This window comes from Lissotriton vulgaris, chromosome 2_1 (genome assembly GCF_964263255.1).
Source record: "Lissotriton vulgaris chromosome 2_1, aLisVul1.2, whole genome shotgun sequence".
Lineage (NCBI taxonomy): Eukaryota > Metazoa > Chordata > Amphibia > Caudata > Salamandridae > Lissotriton > Lissotriton vulgaris.
Window position 1 is genome coordinate 1667737562 of NC_141687.1, and position 21840 is coordinate 1667759401.

At 43.4% G+C, this 21840-nt stretch overlaps 1 protein-coding gene across 1 annotated transcript in view; it reads left to right on the forward strand.

The window, feature by feature from the left end:
- The first annotated feature begins 551 nt into the window (after window positions 1-551).
- Window positions 552-21840, forward strand: part of GPATCH3 (G-patch domain containing 3) — a 112990-nt gene continuing 91701 nt past the window's right edge. The window contains exon 1 of the mRNA XM_086957616.1: window positions 552-870. Coding sequence (XP_086813742.1) covers window positions 561-870 — 310 coding nt within the window. The 5' untranslated portion in view covers window positions 552-560. The remainder of the gene's footprint in view (window positions 871-21840) is intronic.

Consider the following 21840-nt stretch of genomic DNA (forward strand, 5'->3'; position numbering starts at 1 on the left):
ATGCACTTGTGGAAATCCGCCGGCTGGTTTAGCTTTCCTGATGCAACCCTATAATTCTCGCTATTCATTCCTTGCAGAATGTAATAGCGAGACCTAATACTGGCCATCTGTTGTTTTAGGAGTCTGCAAGGGTCTGTACGTGATTCTAAATAGGACTTGATACACAATCATATGCATTCATTGATTTCTTGGTTTACTTTAATCATAAATCAGTGATTGTTAACCCATCTCCAAAATACATTTAAAACTGTTTCCTATTTCTATTCGCTATTTGAAGCACGTACAGATAGGGCTAAAGAATACGGCACGATGATTTTGCCTTTTTTTCCTACCGACCGGTAGATCAAAATTCCGATGGTGCCGGAAGAAAACTGAACAGGTGGCAACCCTAACCGAGATATAGGATTTAATTTAAATTTCTATTACGCACTGGGAAAACGAAAGAGAGCACCCTGGGGTAAACTAGTATTATAATGAAGTCTGTCTTCTATTCCTATACCAATGACCAGGACTGTGCTGATCTCGCGAGAATAGCTGCCCCAGCTGTTTGTACCAGTAAGATGGCAGCGACCGGTTTAGATGGGGAACTTTTAGTTGTCTGTTGCATTCCCCCGGTGCTGCGCGCTGCGCACCTACGCTCCCACTTCAGCCAGTTCATGGAGGCTGGAGGGTTTCAGTGCTTCCACTACCGGCACCGGCCGCAAGGGGGAACCGGAGGAGGCCGCTGCTGCTTAGTGTCTGTGAGAGCTGGCCAAGCCGCCGCTTTCCTTCGGATGTACAGCGGAAAACCCTGGACGGGGCCGGAGGGTAGTGTCATACCCGGGCCTCGCTGTGCGATCCGCCGAGTGCAAGCCCCACCCTCCTGTGCAGGTACATTTTTTGCTGCCCATTCAGTCCTCAAACGAAGCTTATTGATGGAACAATATTGGTTCTGCAACGAGGGATTTGTTAACATATATACCACGTGATAAATCTGGAAAGTGAATTTTCTTTTCAAATGTGGGGCTGGGGGTGGTTCTTGCAGATGATTGTCATTTAGGACCTACTGACTGAGGCTATATAGTAGTACTGTCCCCAGGGCAGAAGTCCTTTGGGGGGACTGACCAAGTAAGACAATATGCAAATGAACTCATGACGTCACGAGGTAGCGCTATGTAAATAAAATAGTGCTATTTATATTATTTATGTAAATACTGTGACAGACTAAGCCCTCTGACAGTCTTACAGTGTCTGCATTTATATATAGGGACGGAACAAAGGCAAAAGCATGCCTCTCTTAGGTACCTGGAAAGAGAAGGCAAGAAGTGAGCCTTTGATTGCCTCTATAGCAGTTACATGTAAATGTAAGGTTCCAAGCGGCCCCCAGTCCGCATATACAAACAAAAGGAGTTCGGATGACCCCTTAACTTAGGCCCAGCTGGAGGTGCAAAAAGTCTCCCTCCCTACCTGCAGGTTGCTGCTGGGAATGGAAAGCAGGCAACGTGCAGGTACTGCTGAACGTGTCCCGGTGTCAGAAATTACACTGGGACAAGTTCTGCATGTCTCTGTGGGGCCCAACTTCTTGCCACGGGGGACGCGTCCACCCTGTGAAAAGTATTGGGGACGCCGTGTACCTGCGTGTACCCCCGACTCGAGCCCTGTCGGTCCCTGACTGTCCCTATCTGCCATTGCCAATGCTCAGTCAAGACCAGGGCTTTAAGTGGGCCGGGTCTCACCGGCAGTTTTTTTAAAGGCGGCCTCGAAACGGGTCTCTATCGGGCTGTTTTGTGCCCTGGCACAGGCGGTCCATTGTTTTCACACCGCTCACTTCTCACTAGTGGAGAAGTTACGGCATGACGCCATGCCAGGTGAGAGTTGTAGGAGAAGGGACTTCCTTAAAAGAGTCATTTTATCTCTGGATTTCCCTTCTCTTTCTGAAACTCAGATGAGCAGTGACATTGTTGTGGTGTTACCAGGGCTTTGAGTGGAAGCTTTTTCAATTTTACATACAAGCCATAGTTGCTGCTTATTTATCGTATGCAACTAACAACCATTGACAAAGCCAATAGTCCTGGCTTGTCGTAGGTAAGATGTTACTTGTTTTATCATATATCTGGATGCAATGACGGAAACAGCAAAATACAAGTCGGGCGGCACACTATACTAAGCACAGATTTTTAGCTTAAGTGTTTTTAAGCCACGCCCTTAATTACATTGACCATGCCCCTTTGAGAGACCCGCCAGTTTTTTCATCCCACTTAAAGCCCTGGTCAAGACTGTTAGGATAGTAGACCTCCCTGTCCCTTTTTGTGTTGGGAGATGAACGTCCCATCATATGAAACGGGTGAGGGGGAAAAGCAGAGGAACCCGTCACGCATGACCCTAGTGGTATTGGATGTGATGGGGAGAGGTAATAAAAGGACTCAAGGCCTGGAGTAATCTGCCACACGGGCCCTTCCGACTGCCCTGCACAAGCAAGTCCCTTTTGGCCTCTATGCTGAGTGACCTACTCCCTGTTGCCTGCAAAGCAATTGGGTGATAGCCTTTTCAATCTGTTATTGCTGTTGCCGCCCCAGTTACATACAAAAATATAAAATCCAAATAAAAAAGGTGAAGGGATGTTGCTCCTGGTGGCTGTATCTCGGGCCCAACTCCTTATACCCAACGTACGACTTTAACCTGGTGGTGGCTTTCCAATCACAAGTTGCCTAGCTCATATTTTTACTACACCTTCTAACTCCTGCGCAATCAACTACCTGCTTGACTTGAGATGGCCTCAGTACCCGTCCTTGAGCAACTTATTGTAGAAGGCCCCCATCTATGCAGGCAGCACAATGGAAAGACTGGGTAGAGAGACTAGAAAATTGTTTTGCTGCAGTAGCTTTACGAAATGACTGCCGCTGCCCCATGCTCCTACATCTTGGGGGTGCTGCCATTCACAAGCTAGTGAAGTAGTTTATGGAGGCATGCCTGCCATTTACATATGATAGTTTGAAATAAGCCCTGATTGCACACTTTGAGCCACTTGCGAATCCTGACTATGAATGAGTCCTCCTATGCTAAACTACACCGCTTTATAAGGAATTGGTGGATGCTTTTTTTTGCGCAATTAAAAGAACTTGAGGTTCGCGCACAGTTCATACAGGGTTGTGCATCTATCTGTCAAAGTAAGGGAGAATATGCTACAGGTCCCAGGGATGCCCATGGCTGATATACTCACGATGGGGCTGTCAAAGGAACTCTCTGAAGTGCGTGCTGCGCACATGGAAGTGGCTTCCCAACGACTAGTAAAGACTGAGCCTGTCAATGTAGTGGGAGCAAAAAGTAAGACCCGCCCCAAGCTTACTATGGGTTCCAAGGTGTGTTTCTTGTGCGGAGGACCCTACCCTCATCATGGTCGTATCCTTCCCAGGAAAAGAGATATGCGGTCTGCAATAAACTAAATCATTTTGCCAAGGTATGCTGCTCCTCCACCTCTCATAAGGTGCTAAACCCCAAATCAGTCCATTTCGTACAGACATCTGAAAACCAGATGAAGAAGAAATGGATGATTATGATGTGGAGGGTGCAGTTCGTGTCATACACACTAGGCAGCTCGGAGAGTACCCTAGACGGTGCATTCCCAAGTGCGCTGTCCTATCGGGCCATCAAATTCCAGCCCAGATAAACACGAGGGCTGCGATAAACATTTTTGCACAGTTTCTACTGCAAACTCTCCCGCTGCAGCCTGTACTGTGCTCCACAATTACCCATGTGTTAGCCTCTTATCCGTCAGCACCATTCCTACTGGCAGTAGTGTTCACCACAGAAATCTCTCATGTATCAGATTCTACATGCGCCAAGGTATACATCACAAAGAGTAGCTCTTAAATGTTACTGAGCCATCGCGTGTCAGAATGACTTCACCTAATATCTATTTCTCTCAGCGTTCTCCTAGTGTGTGTGGATTATCTCCTGACTGAATTCTTGCAGCCATTCCAAGACATTTGTTGTCTAAAAGACAGTTTCATACACCTTTTACCAGGGATGTGGAATTCCTATAGCCCGACGCCCAGGACAAGGACAACAAGTTTTCATGTGTATTTTGTCCTTGGGACAAGTAGGCCCAACCCCCTGCAGCAAAACCCTTTGGCTGCCAGTTTGCAGTACCACATTAAGGATCAACGAAGGGCACGGACTGCAGTTAACATACTATTTTTGCCCATATGTTAACGCTGTTTAAACTTGTATTTATGGTTAATTAATTGAAAGCCTTTATTAGGCAGATCCCCCTCCCCAGGATATTGCGGCATTGATTTCCAATTTTAGCAGCACAAAAATTGATATTTTGCGGCATTATTGCAGCACTTTATTTTACTCGCAATCATCCCATTTCAACTTTAAATCAGCGGATACCGTTTTAGCAGAGTATTCCACTTTGAAATAATCGTTTTTAAAGTGTCTGAGAGTGTTTATGTTTGCAATCTGTATTGCCACAGTATTACTTATCACTGGACCCAATTTTGAGTCCCCGATTCTTTGAAAAGTTACCATTGAACATGATTGGGTAGTTTCATCAGCAGTTTGGTAATTAACAGACCTTCATTCTGATGGCATTTGTCTACCACAGGGTAGAAACAACGGCTTGCAGGAGAAGCGAACGTTTAAGTAACGTCTGGAAAAAGAGGGCCCGGGCATTGAAGTCTCTGGAATATTTTATCTGGAGCTGTGCACAGTCACCCTTTGGAATGAGGCATCAAGAATAATATGCGATCTACCGAAGTGTGATCTGTTGAAGGAGATTTGGCCTAGTGGAGGACTGTAGAAGCTGTTTTCTACTGTCGTAAAAGGGGTCAGTGTCACATATGTGTCCCGTTGGCTAAACAACATACTCTGGAACTAGTAGACCTAAGTGTAATCTTATCTTCGCCATGTAAACAATGGTTGTGATTTTTGTGAAGATCACAATATGCCTGAGCCACAGGTTACCCATCTCTCAACGCTGGGGATTCGCGGTCATCATTTGATTATTAAGTTGCAAGGGGCAAGTAGAATATTGGGTGTCTCAGATATTTGGGCTGTATGAGGTGTGCCGAGGTTATAGAAGTACTAGGCTGCAAATGGGATTATTTGAACATTTTGCTTGAGGTGAAGATGGAAGACTGAGGTGTATGGTGGGCGCTTGTTTTGCCAGGGTGCAAAGTTGTTATCCCTTCACTGCCCTCCCCTGCCCTGGACGTCTTGTTCTGTATGTGAAAAGCTGTTGCTGCTGGTGCACAGAAGGGAGGGGTAATAATTGCAGTAACGAGTGTCTGTCTCTCCATGATGCTGCTCTGCCCTTGGCGCTGTAGGGCTACATAACTCTGACAGAGAGGAGTCTTAATGTATTATTAAACCACCTCTGATTTATGAATTAAAATTTCAAATTATTATAGCCTCTGTGGATTTTGGCAGGAAAAAATTACCTATTTAATCACTGTTCGAAGTCCCTAAGGTTTCTTTTAGTGCTGTAGAAATTTATTATACTTTCAATACAAAAAAATGTAACTTTTACACACACAGATTTTTTAAAAGAGAAGTTTTTTGTAATTTCAACTGATTTTGTTGAAGCGAAATATATGTACACAAGTAAATATAACAAGTTCTTGCATTTCGGTCCTTTTAAATTGAATGTATTCATTTTGATGTGTAATCACACAAAGTACTGATACTGTACAAATCAAGAATTTTGGTATATTTACTTGTGTACATATATTTTGCTTCAACAAAATCAATTGAATTTACAAAAAACGTCTAAAATAGATTTTCTTTAAAAAAAACTATAAGTTTTAATTTTTTTGTATTGAAAGTATAAGACATTTCTACAGCACTAATAGAAACCTTAGGGACTTCGCACAGTGCGCTGTGAGTTGGAAGGGATGGTTTCAGTTTCCTACTTTTCAGGAATTTGTCAATAGGGTCACAAGCAGAACCCTTAAATCACAGCAGCACACACCACCATAATTTAGTCAATTTTGAAAACTTTTTGTGATTAACTTTTCACAATTAGGTATGCAGGTTGGAACACATTTTTCAGAATGATTTAATCACTGCCAGTCCTGGGCAGCTGTATCCCCCCACAAAAAAACGGAAATCTAAAGTAATCCTCCCCTCGCGAAATCCTGGACGGTCTGCCAAAGGTAACTTTAAATTACACCCTCACCACACACTGGTTATTACCCCACATATTATATCACTCATGACATCTTCTATGACATCATTGATATTTTGCCCTCAATGTTTGTATAACTCAGTCTTCTCACTTCGATATTCAGGGACATATCTGTGTCACCAAGTCAATGTGCCCATTTACATTTTTTTTTTATTAAAAAAAAAATACATTTTTAAAATAAGGCAGGCCAAATGTAAAGAAAATAATGTCTCCAAGACAGGCAGAGCCCAAACTCGAGAGAGGAAAAAGAGTAATACTGAGCTTGGACTAATGCATGACAACTAGTAGCAAAGGTGAGCAAGATCAGTTATCTATAGATAATTAACTATTGAAGAACAACATTGAAGAATAACCCTGTCTACCTTCTCGGTCCAACACTGGATTCACTCATAACCTTAGCTTCCCAGTACCTGTGGGGAATTCAACGCTTCGCTGGAGGAGGCCTAGATACACCATATCACCTACATTCTTGTTATAGTGGAAGTAAGGAGTCAAACAGCACAAAACCATCTTAACAGGAGCAAAAGTATGGAAAAAGAGACCAAGAAATACACAGAAATAGTTACAAAAGAACCACATCAGAAACTGGTTATAGGAAATGGTCACTTCAACTGATTGTGAATGTAAGGCTGCGGCAGCTCACATTTAACCAGTCTTCCTTTCTTGTTTTATATCACATCCTCCCTTGCCTTTGATCGGCACTGAGCTGGTCTGCAGTAATTTTACTGAGAAATATGTCCGTTTCTTTGTGTTTGTATAGTGACCAGAATAAGGCGTTGCAGCACATTTTCTTACCCAGCGCTCTTGCGTGCGGCTCTGGGAAGTCCAAAATCTGACTCTAAGGTCATCTTTCCTATGAAAAAAGTGAGTCGAATGAGAGTATGATTTTTAAATCTGACATGATCACTCCACATACAACACAATAAAAGGCACTAGGGTGAAGGTGGCCCATTTCTTTAGAATGTATTTCCTGATGCCAGGTGGTTGAGGAGAAAAACAGATCGGGTAGTAAATAAGAAAATAAATTGTGGAAAAAAAACGAGTTTGAAATCCTGTCATCTTATTTCCTGCAAACATTAAGCGTTAGGTGACCTGCAACTCTAAACACTCAAATGTGTTTGACATAAGAGGTTGGAAGTTAGCTGGAACCTATTGTAGACATCAGGGAAACTGCCAAACTATGAGCTGAGGTATAAACAGCATTCCGCAAGTCAATATATTAGGTCACGTTTTAGACGTTTGTACGGATATCGTTACTATTAGTATATTCTCGCATCACAATATCCACACCCCTTTTGTCATTGAGCAAAAATAATGTATCATACAAATCTTGGAGGAACTCGTTGATAAGCTGGAGGTGTGCGGCCAGTAAAAAACACTCCTGCAAGATGTCAGGGCTGTCTGCCTTCGCCTCAATCTGGAAAGTCTCCTGCACCCGGCCCGTTAGGGGTTTGACAGCCAAGTTGTGAATGGCACCAGCTGGAATGCGAGCAGCATCCTGCCCAGTGTTGCCAGATTTCGCTGCACTTTTATAACAAGCATTTACAATGCAACGGTCTCGCCTTTGCCAAAGTTAGAGCTATTGGCATTGTAAATGACAATTTTTATGTATGTGTTTATCTATCGCATCACCATAGCATCACTCAGCACCACCACAGCATCACTCAAGGGTACCACAACAACACTATGCGCTACCACAGCATCACTCGTAGCTACCACAGTATCACTCGTCACCACAGCATCACTTGTGGCCACCACTGCATCACTTGTGGCCACCACTGCATCACTCGTGGCCACCACTGCATCACTCGTGGCCACCACTGCATCACTCGTGGCCACCACAGCATCACTCAGCACCACACAGCATCAATCTGTGCAACCATTCAACAACAACTGGTTCAAATATGTTCTCTCAATGTTTCGAGCTTTATTACAAATGTCACAAAAAAATGTTAATATTTCACTTCTGTTCTTGGATTTTCATCACAATAAAATACACTGAACATAATCTTCACAATAGTTATTTACAAAAGTTTAAGATATTGCCATTATAAATTACAATAACTTTTATTTAAGTATTAATTATTAAAAAAAACCAAAATCAATTGTTATTTGTAATATCAATACATCTAAGTCACGTAAATACAACACATATTGCATTACAAAGGCTATAGGCGTCACATTTGCAAAAGTTATAACTATTGGCATTGTAAATGACAAAGCTATTAATTTCTCTATTTTCAAAACCAACACATAAATAAAAGTGTCATTTACAATACCAATAGCTCAAGCTTTCCTAATGCGAGACCTATTGCCAACCTCTACTGCACTTTGTCTGGACTCTTTTTACAGGCAAAGCAGTGCTTGTATATACAAACGTTTCTCACATATCAGTGAACCACAGAAAGCAGTTGTGCACGAAAATCATAGGCACACATTACGAAACTATTTGACTTCAATTTGACAAAAGCCCATTATTATTTTATGTACAAATGTCAGTGATGGTCCTCACATCATTACAACACTCACCCAAACTCACTCTAGTCCTACGGCACTTTGTTTTTTGTTTTTTACACAAATGACCTAACCTGTCTTACGAGTTCAGGCCTAACACCAGACAGAGCAGGCCACTAATTTGATTAGCTCTTTAGACTGTCACGATCGTCAAATTAGCATGAGGACAAAGACGGCTAAACGGATTTTATCGGTGTTCGGACAATATAATCGTCGAACCTGCGACTTGATCGAGCATTAGATCACATCCCACGTCGTAATGAAAATGGGTTTACGGTCGTGCTGACGTCACACATTTTTACAATTACCATACCAGGCTTTTGAATTGGAAATATGGGAACTGTAGAGTAACTGGGAGCCCTGTAGAGCAGTGTGAAATTAATTTGCACTTTTTCAGCTGCTCTCATGGGAAGTTCACCTACGCCACCGATATATGACGTGCAAAGGTCTGGTGACGTGCCATGGGGCCAGGCTTAAAGAGTCTTTTACATTTCAAATACCAATTCTGAATGTTCCCTAATTCGAACATGGCCACTACACCTTTGCAGAGCCCACCTGATGAGAGAGACATCCCCTGACATGGTCATTTCTGTAATAAGCAACTGGTAGGCCTGCCGAGACCTGTTAAAGAAGCAGCATGCCCTTACCTTCGCACTGGAATGTCGGCTTGGTCAGGGTCACTTTCTTGAAGCTGTGTCCTGGGCAGATAAGCACCTGTTGCGGGTGTTTGGCCACCGGCGAGGAGGAGGTGGTGGCCTGTGGAGGGTGAGGCGGGGGTGCCGGTGGCTGTTGCTTTGTACGATTTTTTGCTTCTGCCAAGCTTTGGGCTTGACGCCGGGCTGCGGTGACCCAGGTTGCCAAAACTGGACCGAGCTCCGTCTGCCATGTCCTCATCCGCAAGCCCAGGGGCGCAAACCTATAGCAGGTACAAATTCCTCTGAGAGGAAGCGAATCTGGGTCTCCAATAAATGAGCAGTAAGAAAGAGGCGGTGTTGCCAGGAGATACAGAGACCAGCCTCGGTGGCTCTACAGGCGGGGAATGAGTCCACCCCTGGAGCACCGGTGATCCCTCGGCCTCAGGAGAGGCAATAGGTGCCTGCAGGCTCCCCAGGGAATGCCAGGCGCAGCGGTTGCTGCCTCATCCTGGAGGGTAGGCGCTCTGACAGGTGATCATTTCCGTTCAAGATGTAGAAGAGGTTTCAAATGACTTTCACTTCCTTTCAAGTGTTGGATCCAAACATCCTATTAAAAAAAAAAAGGAAAACTGACAGGAAGGGGCGGCAGTGTCTGGCTGCGCTGGCCGGTGGAGAAGTGTGGCTCACTGGTTAGAGGAGGCATACCCTGAAGCTGAGGTCAGACCCGGGACCAGGGTTCGATTCCCGACGCGGCAGGGTCCTGTACCCCATTGTCCACGGACTCGATAATTCTCGCTTCGGTGCCCACTCTAAGCACGAGTTCACACTATGCAGCTCTGGGCAACAAGCTTGCTTAATCTCCACAACGGCCCCCCGCGGCGGGATGCCTGGCTTTCACCTTGGGGATGCCCAGCACGGGTGATCTCACAGGGAAAAACCAGGACGGGTTCCCAAGGCAAGCGCCGAGATGCCCAAGGGTACATCGAGCGCTATATAAGAACACACATACATACATGCATACATACATACATGCTGCAGCTCCTGTCATAAAGGGTGGGGGCTCTGATGCAGAGCAGAGGATGGTTTCTTCTGAGAGACGGGGGCTCTGGGTGCGAAGGTAGGGGATCCACGTCCCCGGGGTGGCCACGGAAAAACGCCGGCAATTGCTGGGTGTGTTATTGGTGAACCTTTCCCCGTCGGAGCTGCGGTTGGGACTGCTGGGTGAGTCAGTGTGGGAGCACGTACCCGCAGCACCCCCGGCCTCCACCGATCCTTCAGATGTCGGGCATCAGCCTCTCCTTTTCCTCTAAACCTTACGCAAAGCTGCAGCAAGGAGAGCAGAGGTTCGGGCAGCTTCCGAGGGGCTCTGTCACAATCTACAAGTGGCCAGAGAGGCTCCGAGGTGCACAGTCGTGCCGCCTCCTGGCGAGGGAACCTCGTCCTGCCGCCGTGTCCTCAGCCTCCGACTGGATACAGCCCGGGGTCCACTAAGGAAGCGGGCAGCCCAAACCCGGCTCCGCGCTGTCTCCCGTCCGCTGGAGCGTGTATGTGCTGGGGAGCCACACTTCCGCCCCCGGAGCAGGCTGCGGCAGGAAGGAAAATGTGGCGAGGAACCGCAGAAATGTTGGTATCTCACAGTCCTAGTAACAAGCCGAGGTGCCGTGACAGTGGGAGGGGGGTGGGAACGTGCACACGGACAGCGGGAGGGGGGGGCGGGAACAGGCACACGAACAGCGGGAGAGGGTGGGAACGGGCACACGGACAGCGGGAGGGTGGCGGGAACTGGCACACGCTAGTTCAAGACGGCACGGCGGAGCTTCTCAAGTAAGCTACTGCCCGGCCGTCATCTTCGGACAAATGACCAAAACAAACCTTCCAAAAAAAAAAAAAACACCGCCGCAATGACGTTTACAAAGGGGCGGAGAGCGAAAAAAAATCGGCGGAACGCCCACGAATCTGCTCGGGGAATGAGTAACTCATCTCTGTTCCAATGGCTAGCCTCCATTTATGGAGCTAGCCAATGGAACAGAGAGGCGGGACAAAGCCACATACTGTTGAAACATAAGATTTCGCCTGCGTGAACGCTGCTGCGCAGCGGACGCCAGGCGAAACCTAAAAAGCGCTGGCTTTTTACAGAAGTGCCTAATTCGCAATTTTTATTTTATTTATTTATTTTTATTTTTTATTTTTTGCAAATCGTAAAATCCTGAAGGGTCTGATTAGGGTGAGCGCTCTACGCAAATCTTGTAAGCTCAAACTGCACTACTGATAGTGGTTCCGGTATAACAATGTGTACACACGTTTTCAAAGTTTAGCAATATGACACTATGTATAATGCTCCCAGAAAGCTCTCTGATTTGATGCAATTTTTTGCAGAAGCTTGAAAGCAAGATTGATGATTCTTTGCTTTCAAAATAAAATGTTGATTTAAAAAAAAATTAACAGGAAAAAAACAAACAAGCATTGACAAAGCCAGTAGGTCTGAAATTGGTGGTTAGCTTTTTAATTTCATGAATGTGTGATTTGTTTTGGCAAATGCCTATAAACCTTATTGGCCAGGGAGCTGCTGGACCCTCACCATTATAACAAACATTGCCAAAAGCAAACATTGTTTTTGGTCTCAAAGGCACACACTCTCACAGTAGTTAATGTCACTGAACAAAACAACTTTGTGTGCTGATATGCACCTTGTGAAAGAGCAGAATGCTGTCACTCAGTGAAGCCAGCCGATACAGATAGAGAGACAGAATGTTAATAAAGACAAAAGGTCACCATACCAAATTAGGGGCCCAATAATGAAAGTCTCAAAAGTGCACCCATGGTATATGTCCTTGCATTAAGTGCAGCTATATGGCTTTCGTGAATTCCCAAGAATTTACAGAAGTAGGACAAGAAAAAGTACTCCTAGAAAATATCTGTGAACTGCATTTTAGCATGAGCAATTATGCTGCATGCGAAAATCTGAGTGTTTGCTAGTTCATTTTACCTCCAAACACTTTTTTCCCAACTCAGGAAGAAGGTTCTCAATATGGGAAAAAGTTAAGAGAAGAGCAGTTGAAAACCCTTAAAACATGTAGGTTTACACTGACTCAAATGTTCATTCTAACCATGGAACTATTACATACCACTACCTGCAGCCCCAGTATGTAGATATGCGGAAACGTGGCAACATAAGGGGATTGCAAGTATTCAAACACTACTATGGTATGAGCGTTGGCATAATGAGAGGCTATATCAGAACTCTTATATAATGAGATTGGTGCCAGAATGTGTCGCTGCAGTACATGGCACCAAAGGGGCAAGTAGATTTTGTTACAGGACAAGTAGATTTTTTAAGCAACCCGCTCCATGGACAAGTAGATATTTTATTAAATTCCACACCCCTGCTCCACATAGACAAGTCAATCGAACCGGTTGTACTAAGACATCGCCAGGTGGCCTTCCATCTGCGTCCAAAGGTAGAGGACAAACTGAGAAAACTGGAACATTCAGACATCATTGAGAAAGTAGAGAGTCCTGTGTGTCCTCAATTGTAGTTGCCTGCAAGCTTAAACAGCCTGGCGAAGTTAGGATTTGTGTCAACATGCTACTACCCAAAATGGCCATACGGTGTGAACGTCACCTGAGGATGATATTGTGGTGGAAGTGAGGGGTTCCAGATGGTTCTCGAAGATGTATCTCCGAGCAGGATACCATCAACTGTTGCTGACTCCGGAATCCAGAGCCATCGCTGCTTTCTTCACACATGTGGGTCTAAGTAAATACAAACTACCCAGCTTCAATTGTGGCTAAAGCCTTTCAAGATACCATCAGGGTTGTGTTGGCTGTTCTTGAAGGGGTCATCAATGTGAGTGATGACATCCTAGTGCAGGCCCTAACCATCGAACAACATCTTGACAGGCTGATGGCGAAGTTCAAGCGATTGCACAACTGTGGACTCATCCTGCACTGTGAAAAGTGTGCTTTTCTAAAAAAAGAAATGGATTTCTTCGGCTAATGTTTCTTTGAACATGGCGTGATGTCGGATCCCGCAAGAGTTCTGGACATTCAGTCAGCCCCGGCGCCAACCAGCGTTACAGGTGTACGCTGCTTTTTGGGGATGGTCACACAATGTGGCGATTCATTCATAATTTGACCACACTCGCAACTTCTCTTCAAGAACTGACCAAAACATTTTCAGTTTGGGGATGGGGGCCTGCCCAAGAGGAAGTGTTTCAAGCGACATAACAAGCTCTGTTAGCACAAACCCTGCTGGCTTACTTAGACCCTCGCCATGAATCTAAATTGTCTGTGGACACCAGTCCTACTGGTCTGGGGGACGTCCTCCCTCAAAAACAAGACCATGGTGAATAGTCTCCTGTGGCATACGCTAGTTCTGCTCTAACAGATCGGGGAAGCGTTACTCTCGTATTGAGAAGGAGCTATTAAGGTTCACTGGGGGTGTCGCTATTTTTATCTTTGTTTACAGCCAACCATTTATAGTTCACACCGACCACAAGCCACTAGTCCTTTATTCACAGGGTCCTCATCAAATCCACCTCCCAGAATCGAGAAATGGATCCATCAGTTACAGCAATAAAGCTTCAAAGAAAAGTGTATCCTCCAGGGTCTCAAGACCAGCCACCGTCTGTGAAGAATCAGTAGCCAAAGATTTTGAGGAGTACTTGCGATTGGTGGTAGAGTGATCAAGACCTCTGCCTATTTCTCTGATGGCATAAATCCGCTACCCAGTCAGATGCCGCTTTTCAGTTAGCAATATCTGCTGTGGTTTCTGGAAACTGGCACACTCTTACTCACAATGCCCCTCATAGAACGGATGATGCCTGATTTGACATTGTCGTCACTACATAATATCCGGCATGAACTTGCAGTTTCTCCTGAAAGGTGTTTATTAAGAGGTCCTGGAATGGTAATTCCGATATCCTTGCAAAAACAGGTGATCAATCTAGCCCACTCTGCACATCAAGGAGTGGTGAAGATTAAGTTCAGGCTCAGATGCAAGGTCTGGTTACCTAGTTTAGATGACCAGGTGGTACACACTGTGAGACAGTGTTCCATGTGGCAAGCTGCTGGCCCACAGACCCGTCGGCACCTATCATCACTGAATCTATCCCCCCCCAATTACTTGGCACTGACTGAATGCTGATTTTGGAAGTCTGCCCGATGGCCCACACATGTTGTTAATAATAGACGATTTCATAAAATACCTGGAAGTTCAGATTCTAGAGTCAGTGACAGCCAGCCAGACCGTACCCCTGGTGGGAAAGCTCATGGCAACCCATAGACTGTTGGGTGAATTCAGAACTGACAATGGTCCTCTTTTTTTCTAGTTAGGAGTTTGCTTAGTACCTCGCTTCACGAGGTGTTCATCATAGGAAGATCACTCCCTGCTGGCTGTAAGCTAATGTTGAGGCAGAACGTTTCATGCACACTTTAAATAGTCCTGAGAATTGCATTGACTGTATGCCTTCTTTCATGATTACAGACTCACTCCACATGCCACCACGGAGTATCCCCCAGTGCCTTGAGTATGAATCGGATGGTGAGTGAAACCATTCTTCATTTTGTGGAAATGGCTAGGATCAGTGAGAAGGCTGTAGAGGCTCTGCAGCAATACCATGTGTGAAATGACGTATTGAAAACATCTGTACCTCGTACACCATAGATTCCGTTGTAACTAGTCATTAATCTGTATCTGTAGTAGACTATGATTGCTTCTTTTTCTTTTTTAATTCTCTGTCCACGCATATGTATATTTTGTACAAATCAATGCACCATCACCTTACACAGAAAAATACATTGCGGGCTCCCATACGAGACTGTTACCAGACCGGCTACCTGATGAACTAAGGACGAGGTTCGCCATATATATTGCTGTTACATCCAGGAAACCATGTTATAAAACAGACAAGGACTGCTCTCTTGCCTGTCCGAGTATAGAAACAAAGCTGTCACTGTGCCTAATAAGCCTGATGGCGCGAAAGAAAGTGCCCAGTGCCATTGACATGCCAATACTCCTTGAAGGTGAAGCTCCTTTTTAGCATTCTTCGAATGTGTCACACGCACACATACAGTTTTGGCCCTGAGGAAGACCTTAACTAAAATTATCCAGGCGGCACAAGAAAATCAAAACCTGTTGACATGTATTTTTAAATTCTGAGGGCTGTAAGCGGATGGAAATGTGTATTCTTTGATTGTTATTACTGTTGGACACTTTTTCCCAGTGAACACAATATGTGAATATATATGTTGGACACTTATAAATGTAAAGTTATTTTGTAGTTATGTAGCAATGTGGTACTGTGTGTGTGTGTGTGTATATAATATATTTATTTTATTTTTTTGTTTTATGTGATGTTCATGCAGAATTACCACCATTGCATATTATTTGTCGCACATTATAAAATGCATTAATGGTGGGGTATGAAGTAAAGACACAACATACATTCCATGTCTTTTTCTGTGTAAGGTGATGGTGCTTTGATTTGTACAAAATATACATGTGTGTGAACTGAGTGGACCGAGGATTAAGAAAAAGAAAGAAGCAGTCATTGGCTACTATAGATACAGAGTAATGACTATTTGTGACAAGTTACAAAGGAATCTGTGGTGTAGTCGGTGCATACATTTTCACTACATTAGTTAGATCCCTGCCCTTTATTACCACAACTGGATCACCCCCTATCTTGACAGATGCACGAAATGACCGCACACCAAGGAGATGACTGCCAACCCGTGGCATTTTCAAATCTGTTATTTGGTACTCGTCAGAAATCAACGCATGGGAAGCAAAATGTATTTTGCATTTTGAGGTTGAGCCATGGACAGTGAGTGCTGTGAAAGGTACTTTGATCCCTGCCCAGAATCAATAGAGAGAATAAGGTTTCTTTCTAAATCTTCTATCTGTTGTTTGCGCTCTAGTACTGAAGATATTTTAATTGAGGTTATATGGGGTTCATACTTGTGATGTGTGTACTGACTGATTCAACATTTACTCAGCCTTTCATCTATCTCAGGACAATACACCACCTGTCACTTTCAGTGGATTTTATTAAGCCTGCTTGGAACTCGTGGAGTTTAACTCCACCGAATTCCAAGGAGTTATACAAAAAACTCACCGAAATTTCATGAAATTTGGTGCACTGGTGAAAATAGGCATTACCTGTTGTGATTTGGCATCGTGAGCTCGTTCCGCGCTGAAAAATCAGCACAAACCTAATCACGCGGCGTGCCAGAGCGCGCAGCTTCTTAAGTTGTTTTTGCTGCAGCGCAAGTAGATTTTCTACTCGAGCTTCAACTTTCTGACCGCTCGCTCTGGGGATATCTCGCTCCCCAACATATCTTTTTCAAGCTGCTTGCGAGAAAAAAAAACGTAATGCAGAGTGGCCACAATTCCACCCGCAGAGTGGCATATATCTCCCACCTCTGGAATATATAAGCAAAAATGCTGTACTAGTTACTATTATTTCGATTCTTCCAAGGCAGATACAGCTCAGCTAGATGTGTGGTCTAGCAGTCATGAATTTGTATACCCTGTAGTGCGATTCTGTTTTGAAGAAGTTGTCTTAGTGTGTGTATATACTAAGAGGATGTAAAACTTCTTAGTAGTGGGAAGGTTTTCATATGATGGTTTTGAATCCTCCTGTGTCTGCCTCTGTTATTTATTATTTTTTAAAATTATCATCCTCATAACTGAGACCTGCGTGGTGCAGCTGAACTGCTGAATAATGCACATTTTAGACCATTAATATTCCATAGTGTCTATCTTGCTTTGGTCATCCGTGTTGTTACAAGTTCGCTTTAGGCATGCCCTAAACTGTATCAGGATGTGCTGAGACTGTTCTTCGCCATCCAGGCGACATGTAGTAAATCAACAGCTGCAGAACTGTGTCCGAAAGGGTCCGAGTGTCCTCATGTAGCTCTCTGAGGAGAACAAGGGTTACTAAGAAAGTTGCTTTTGTATAGCGGCACAGCTGCTGACAATGTGTCGACTGATCATCTCTCACTTGCTTATTTCTGAACTTGATGAATGTTTCATTAAAGAATGTCACTAAGTACAATTGCTGAATTGGAGGATGTCTGTAGCGCTAAATACCCCACGCTTTTAAATAGATGTCGGAGTAGAAAGATTGTTGTACACTTTGCATGAAAACATTTTGTTTCACTATGGGTATCCATTCATGTTTACAGTGCAGTGTCGTTTAAGCAGGGAGTTATCAATTAGGCCCTCAAAATGTAAGCCCTGCACACTTTCCAGTTCTACGAGGTCAGATATTTTGGATTTTAAAGTGCATCGTATTTAGTTACTTACTTGTCAAATATGTAACGGGCAGTTCTATCGTACTGGAAAGATTCTAGTTTGAAAGAGCTACTTTTCTTTATCTCTTTGGTCTGCAAATGGAAAATCCTACACTTAGGTCCATGATGCAACTTTGAAATATTGCTATTCGTAATAACGCTGTAATATACCTAATAATAAATATATATATATTTTTTAATGTCTGGTATTTGAGACCGCTTAAGCTGTATCGTCCGAGTACTGTTTTTTACACCATATACATGCCTAGAAGGACTTTTTTTCTGTGGGTTTCATTGGTCTGTCAGTCACATTTTGCTTCAGCCCACCACAGCATACAGGGGCAGTGGGTCAGCTCACTTTACCAATTGGTTCCCTTTGGTGTGAGTGACTGCACAAAGCCTATGCGCATTGTTCACTTCTGCCTAACATATACTTATTTTCTCTTCAGTTACAAAGCTGTTTCAAAGTGTATTTTTAATATTAGTTTTTTGCATTTACTTCGGGTGCCCAATTAAATAGGTATTTTATTGGACTATGATTACCATAGCTATGTGACATGGCTATATTCATTTGTAACTTGCTTCTACCAACACACTGAAATCTAAATAGTGTGTGTGTGTGCATGCAACTTTAAGCCATACGAAGATTAAACAGCGAAGCTGATGGGAAATGAAGGAGCATGAATTGAAAAGGAGCAATGGTTCAGTTTGTAAAAGGAAAATGAGATGTTGGCGAACGAGCAAGGACTCTGGGTAGTATCAAACAAAATGTGTACCCTTTCAGGATTACGGTGCAGCAATACAAAGCTTTATGCGAAAGCAATATTTCAAACCTAAGCAGTGCGTTATTGCTAAACATTTTTATATATTTGCAGAAACCCAGACCATATGTTTAGGGTGGAAAGGGAAAGGGTGGCAGTCATTCTAGCCTTCTTGCCACATAGTTAACATAATTATTACTTTATGGTAGTATTGGAGGATAGCACTATTGCCTGTCCAAGGCCTCTCCACCCACGCAAGAAGGTGTGATCAACAAGCTTAACACAGAATGTGGAATAGGTGGATGAAATAGACCAGTCTCCCACTTAAAGAATATCTTACCACACTTTACGGACATGACTTCCTGTGTAGGTTGAAACTCAAACATGTACAGGTTAATCCTGGCACTTGTCCATGGTGGGTACACACGTTGTCTTGTATGGTTTACAGAAGAAAATGAGTAGATGGTACCAGCAGGTCTACTTGGAGCTGTACTAATCTCCTGTTGACTATGAATTTAAAAACACACAAAGATGGAGGAAGATTTTAAAGATGGAGTATGATGAGAGCCATTGAGTTTTTGAGTCTTTTTGTTACTGCCCTGCGCCTCACAGCCTTCTAGTGTACAATAATTGGTTGCGTTGTGGAAGGCAGTGACATCTAAAACTTCATCAAAAGAGATCAGGAATAAGAGGGGGGAGATTTAGGTAGGGTTGTCTCTGATGGGGCACAGTTATCTATCCAGTAAGAATAGATGGGATCTTGATAACTTCTGGAGACGTGCCTATCTGGCTTTCGGTTGGCTTTAAAATCACATACTTTAACGGAAAAACAGTCCTCCTTATCAACTGAAGTTCTACTAACAGGAACATATGCAGTGGTGGAGTGTAAGCAAGTATTCAGGGGAAAAGCTTCAGCAGGAACTTGGTTAACTCGAACACCAGCATTGTTGCGGAATCCTTGTATTCTTGCCAAGTGCCAACTTAACCTCTAGAATGTGTTCTATTTGCATTTCGGGCCTTGTGTCAGCCATTGCTACATAAGTCACTTATTGGCCTTTTGGCCACACTGTCCTACACAGCTCCATGGAGCTCCCTAAATCACTAAGTTAAACTTCTCTTTAATACATTTATATATGTTTTGATCATTAGTCTGTGCACATTTAAGTAAAGGGCAGAGTTTTTCCCTACATATATACAGATAATCTGTCTAGGCAAGGATTGTAATTGTGTGGGAATTTGTCCCATATTTTTTTAGAGCACTTTATCTTGTACAGAAGACAGCATCCAAACGTTGTTGGACAGTATTAAGTCCTACATGTTCTAGTCTCTTCTGTAGTTAACTGGTCACCAATTTATTTTTTTAAAGGTTAAAGTAATGTATTCATTTCCTGGTGTCTTCAGAGAGTATTTTGCATGTTAGATCTCTACATGTTGATAGGTGTATGTTTTAAAAAATATATATATATTTAGTGATACGTCTTGATGGATGGAAACATTGATGTAGTCTTAACCTTTGCATTGCTCTGGATGGCCAATCAGTATTTTTCTCTCTCAAGCAGTAGTTTAGCCCGATCTATTGGGGCCATGAGCCCCTGAACAAGAAGCATAAGCAACCACAGGCATGTTTCAGACTCATTGGCAAGATGTGCCTTGAGTTGCTATGCACAGTGTGCTACGTAACCTGCCGTAATGACAGACGAGCCAAAAGGCCAACAGTTTCTCCCAAAGGAATCACCAGGAGCTCAAATGATTGTCGCTTTTTTTACCCATCACTTTTGTACTATCGGAGTGAGTCCCCATACCTGGTGTTTGTGTCTTGCCCCAAAGAAACAAAGTTTCACCTCACTGAAGGGACACAGTGAGGCCGTGTCATGGTTAAGGCTACTTTTTCCCCCTTTCACAGCAGGAAGTGATAGAGCAGTTCAAAGTTTGCTGTGCCGTGTGCTGCACATGTGCACATAATTGGGGCCTGGGAAATGGCAGTTGAAAGCTGAACTCCTGTGGTATTCGCCAAGTGGTCAGATTGATTGTAGCATTTCAATCCATCACTGGTGTTCTAGGATCCATTTCAAATTCCTGCTAAAACCTCATTTACCATTTTGTCTCTTGCTTACCTCCTATTCCCAAATCATGTGCAGTAAAGGACCCATATTATAGTTGCACAAGTTGCATGGTTTTTCCAGTACATTTATTCCCACACAAGTCACATCAGCTTAACCTAATCGCCATTTCTGCCAGAGGCATGAGATAATATTTTTATATTTAGGACACATTCATCCACGGGTGCCGAAGGTTTTATTACACAATATATTGTTTACCTCTGGGCCTTTTCCTTTTTATGATTCAGATGACTTGTGGTGCGCTTTGAATATTTTCTGGGTGTAACCAGGCTGGACCAGGATAATGTACCGATGCTATTTTAGAAACTTCAAATGTCCTTGCAAATTCTACTCTCAGGTTATCCGATGGGTTACATTTTGACAAATAAAATACCAGATAGGGAAGAGGGTCCAAGGGAGATTTAGAGACCAGCACGGATGGATCCCCCATCAATACGTAATAACAACAAAAATCCGTGGGTCTGGAAAACCTGAATATGTGTGTTTTTCAAGATTGGAAACAAAGAATGGATTACACCAAAAAGGAGTCAACACAAAAATAGTGAGAATGTCTCTAAGACAAGTAGATTTCCATCAGTCACCGAAGTGATATTGGTCATCCTTTGGGAACCTCGTCTGTACCTTCTAGTCTTAAAGAAGAAGGTACTCACAGATCTTGTGATACAATCTGCGAATAAAACCTGATGTAGTGCAGTGTGGTGATAAAAGTTTAAAATTTGCTGACCAAAAGGAAAATTGTGTTTATTAAGTATCCCTGGGTCTCAAAGATAAAAAAGTGCATGAACGCCCTTAATAGATATGTGGGCGCACTATTGCGGTCAACATGTTTCAGCCAAAATAAGGCTTTCTTCCGGACCAGATATTGTAAACTACTGCACGTGTAGTTAATAGTGAATGAAAATAAATGAATACAACCTTACACCTTTGCACAGCTATAATTTGTCAGCTCGGGTATGAACTCCTGAAAAAATACAAACTAGAAATAACATGTAAATGGTGAAAGCAAACACATTGTTTCAACAGTGAAAACACATAGAAAGCACATTCCTCTAGATATGTGTTAAAAAAATGAGGTTAAGTACTAGACTTTACTTAATTGAAAGACAGTTAACCTAACCCGTGGAAAATCGGGAAGATACTAGCCGCTCCTGGCAACCGCTCAGGGCATGAGGCAACGCCCTGTAGGAAGAAAATGGAGGGATCAAATATAGTGACCCATTCTTTAAGAGTTTGATATGTCACATGTCAACTTAGAAAAAAATTGAACCATGTGCTATCGGATAGAAAAAAGAAATTTGTTTTAAAAGGCATTATGACATGGCAAGTAGTTAGTAAAAAAAAAA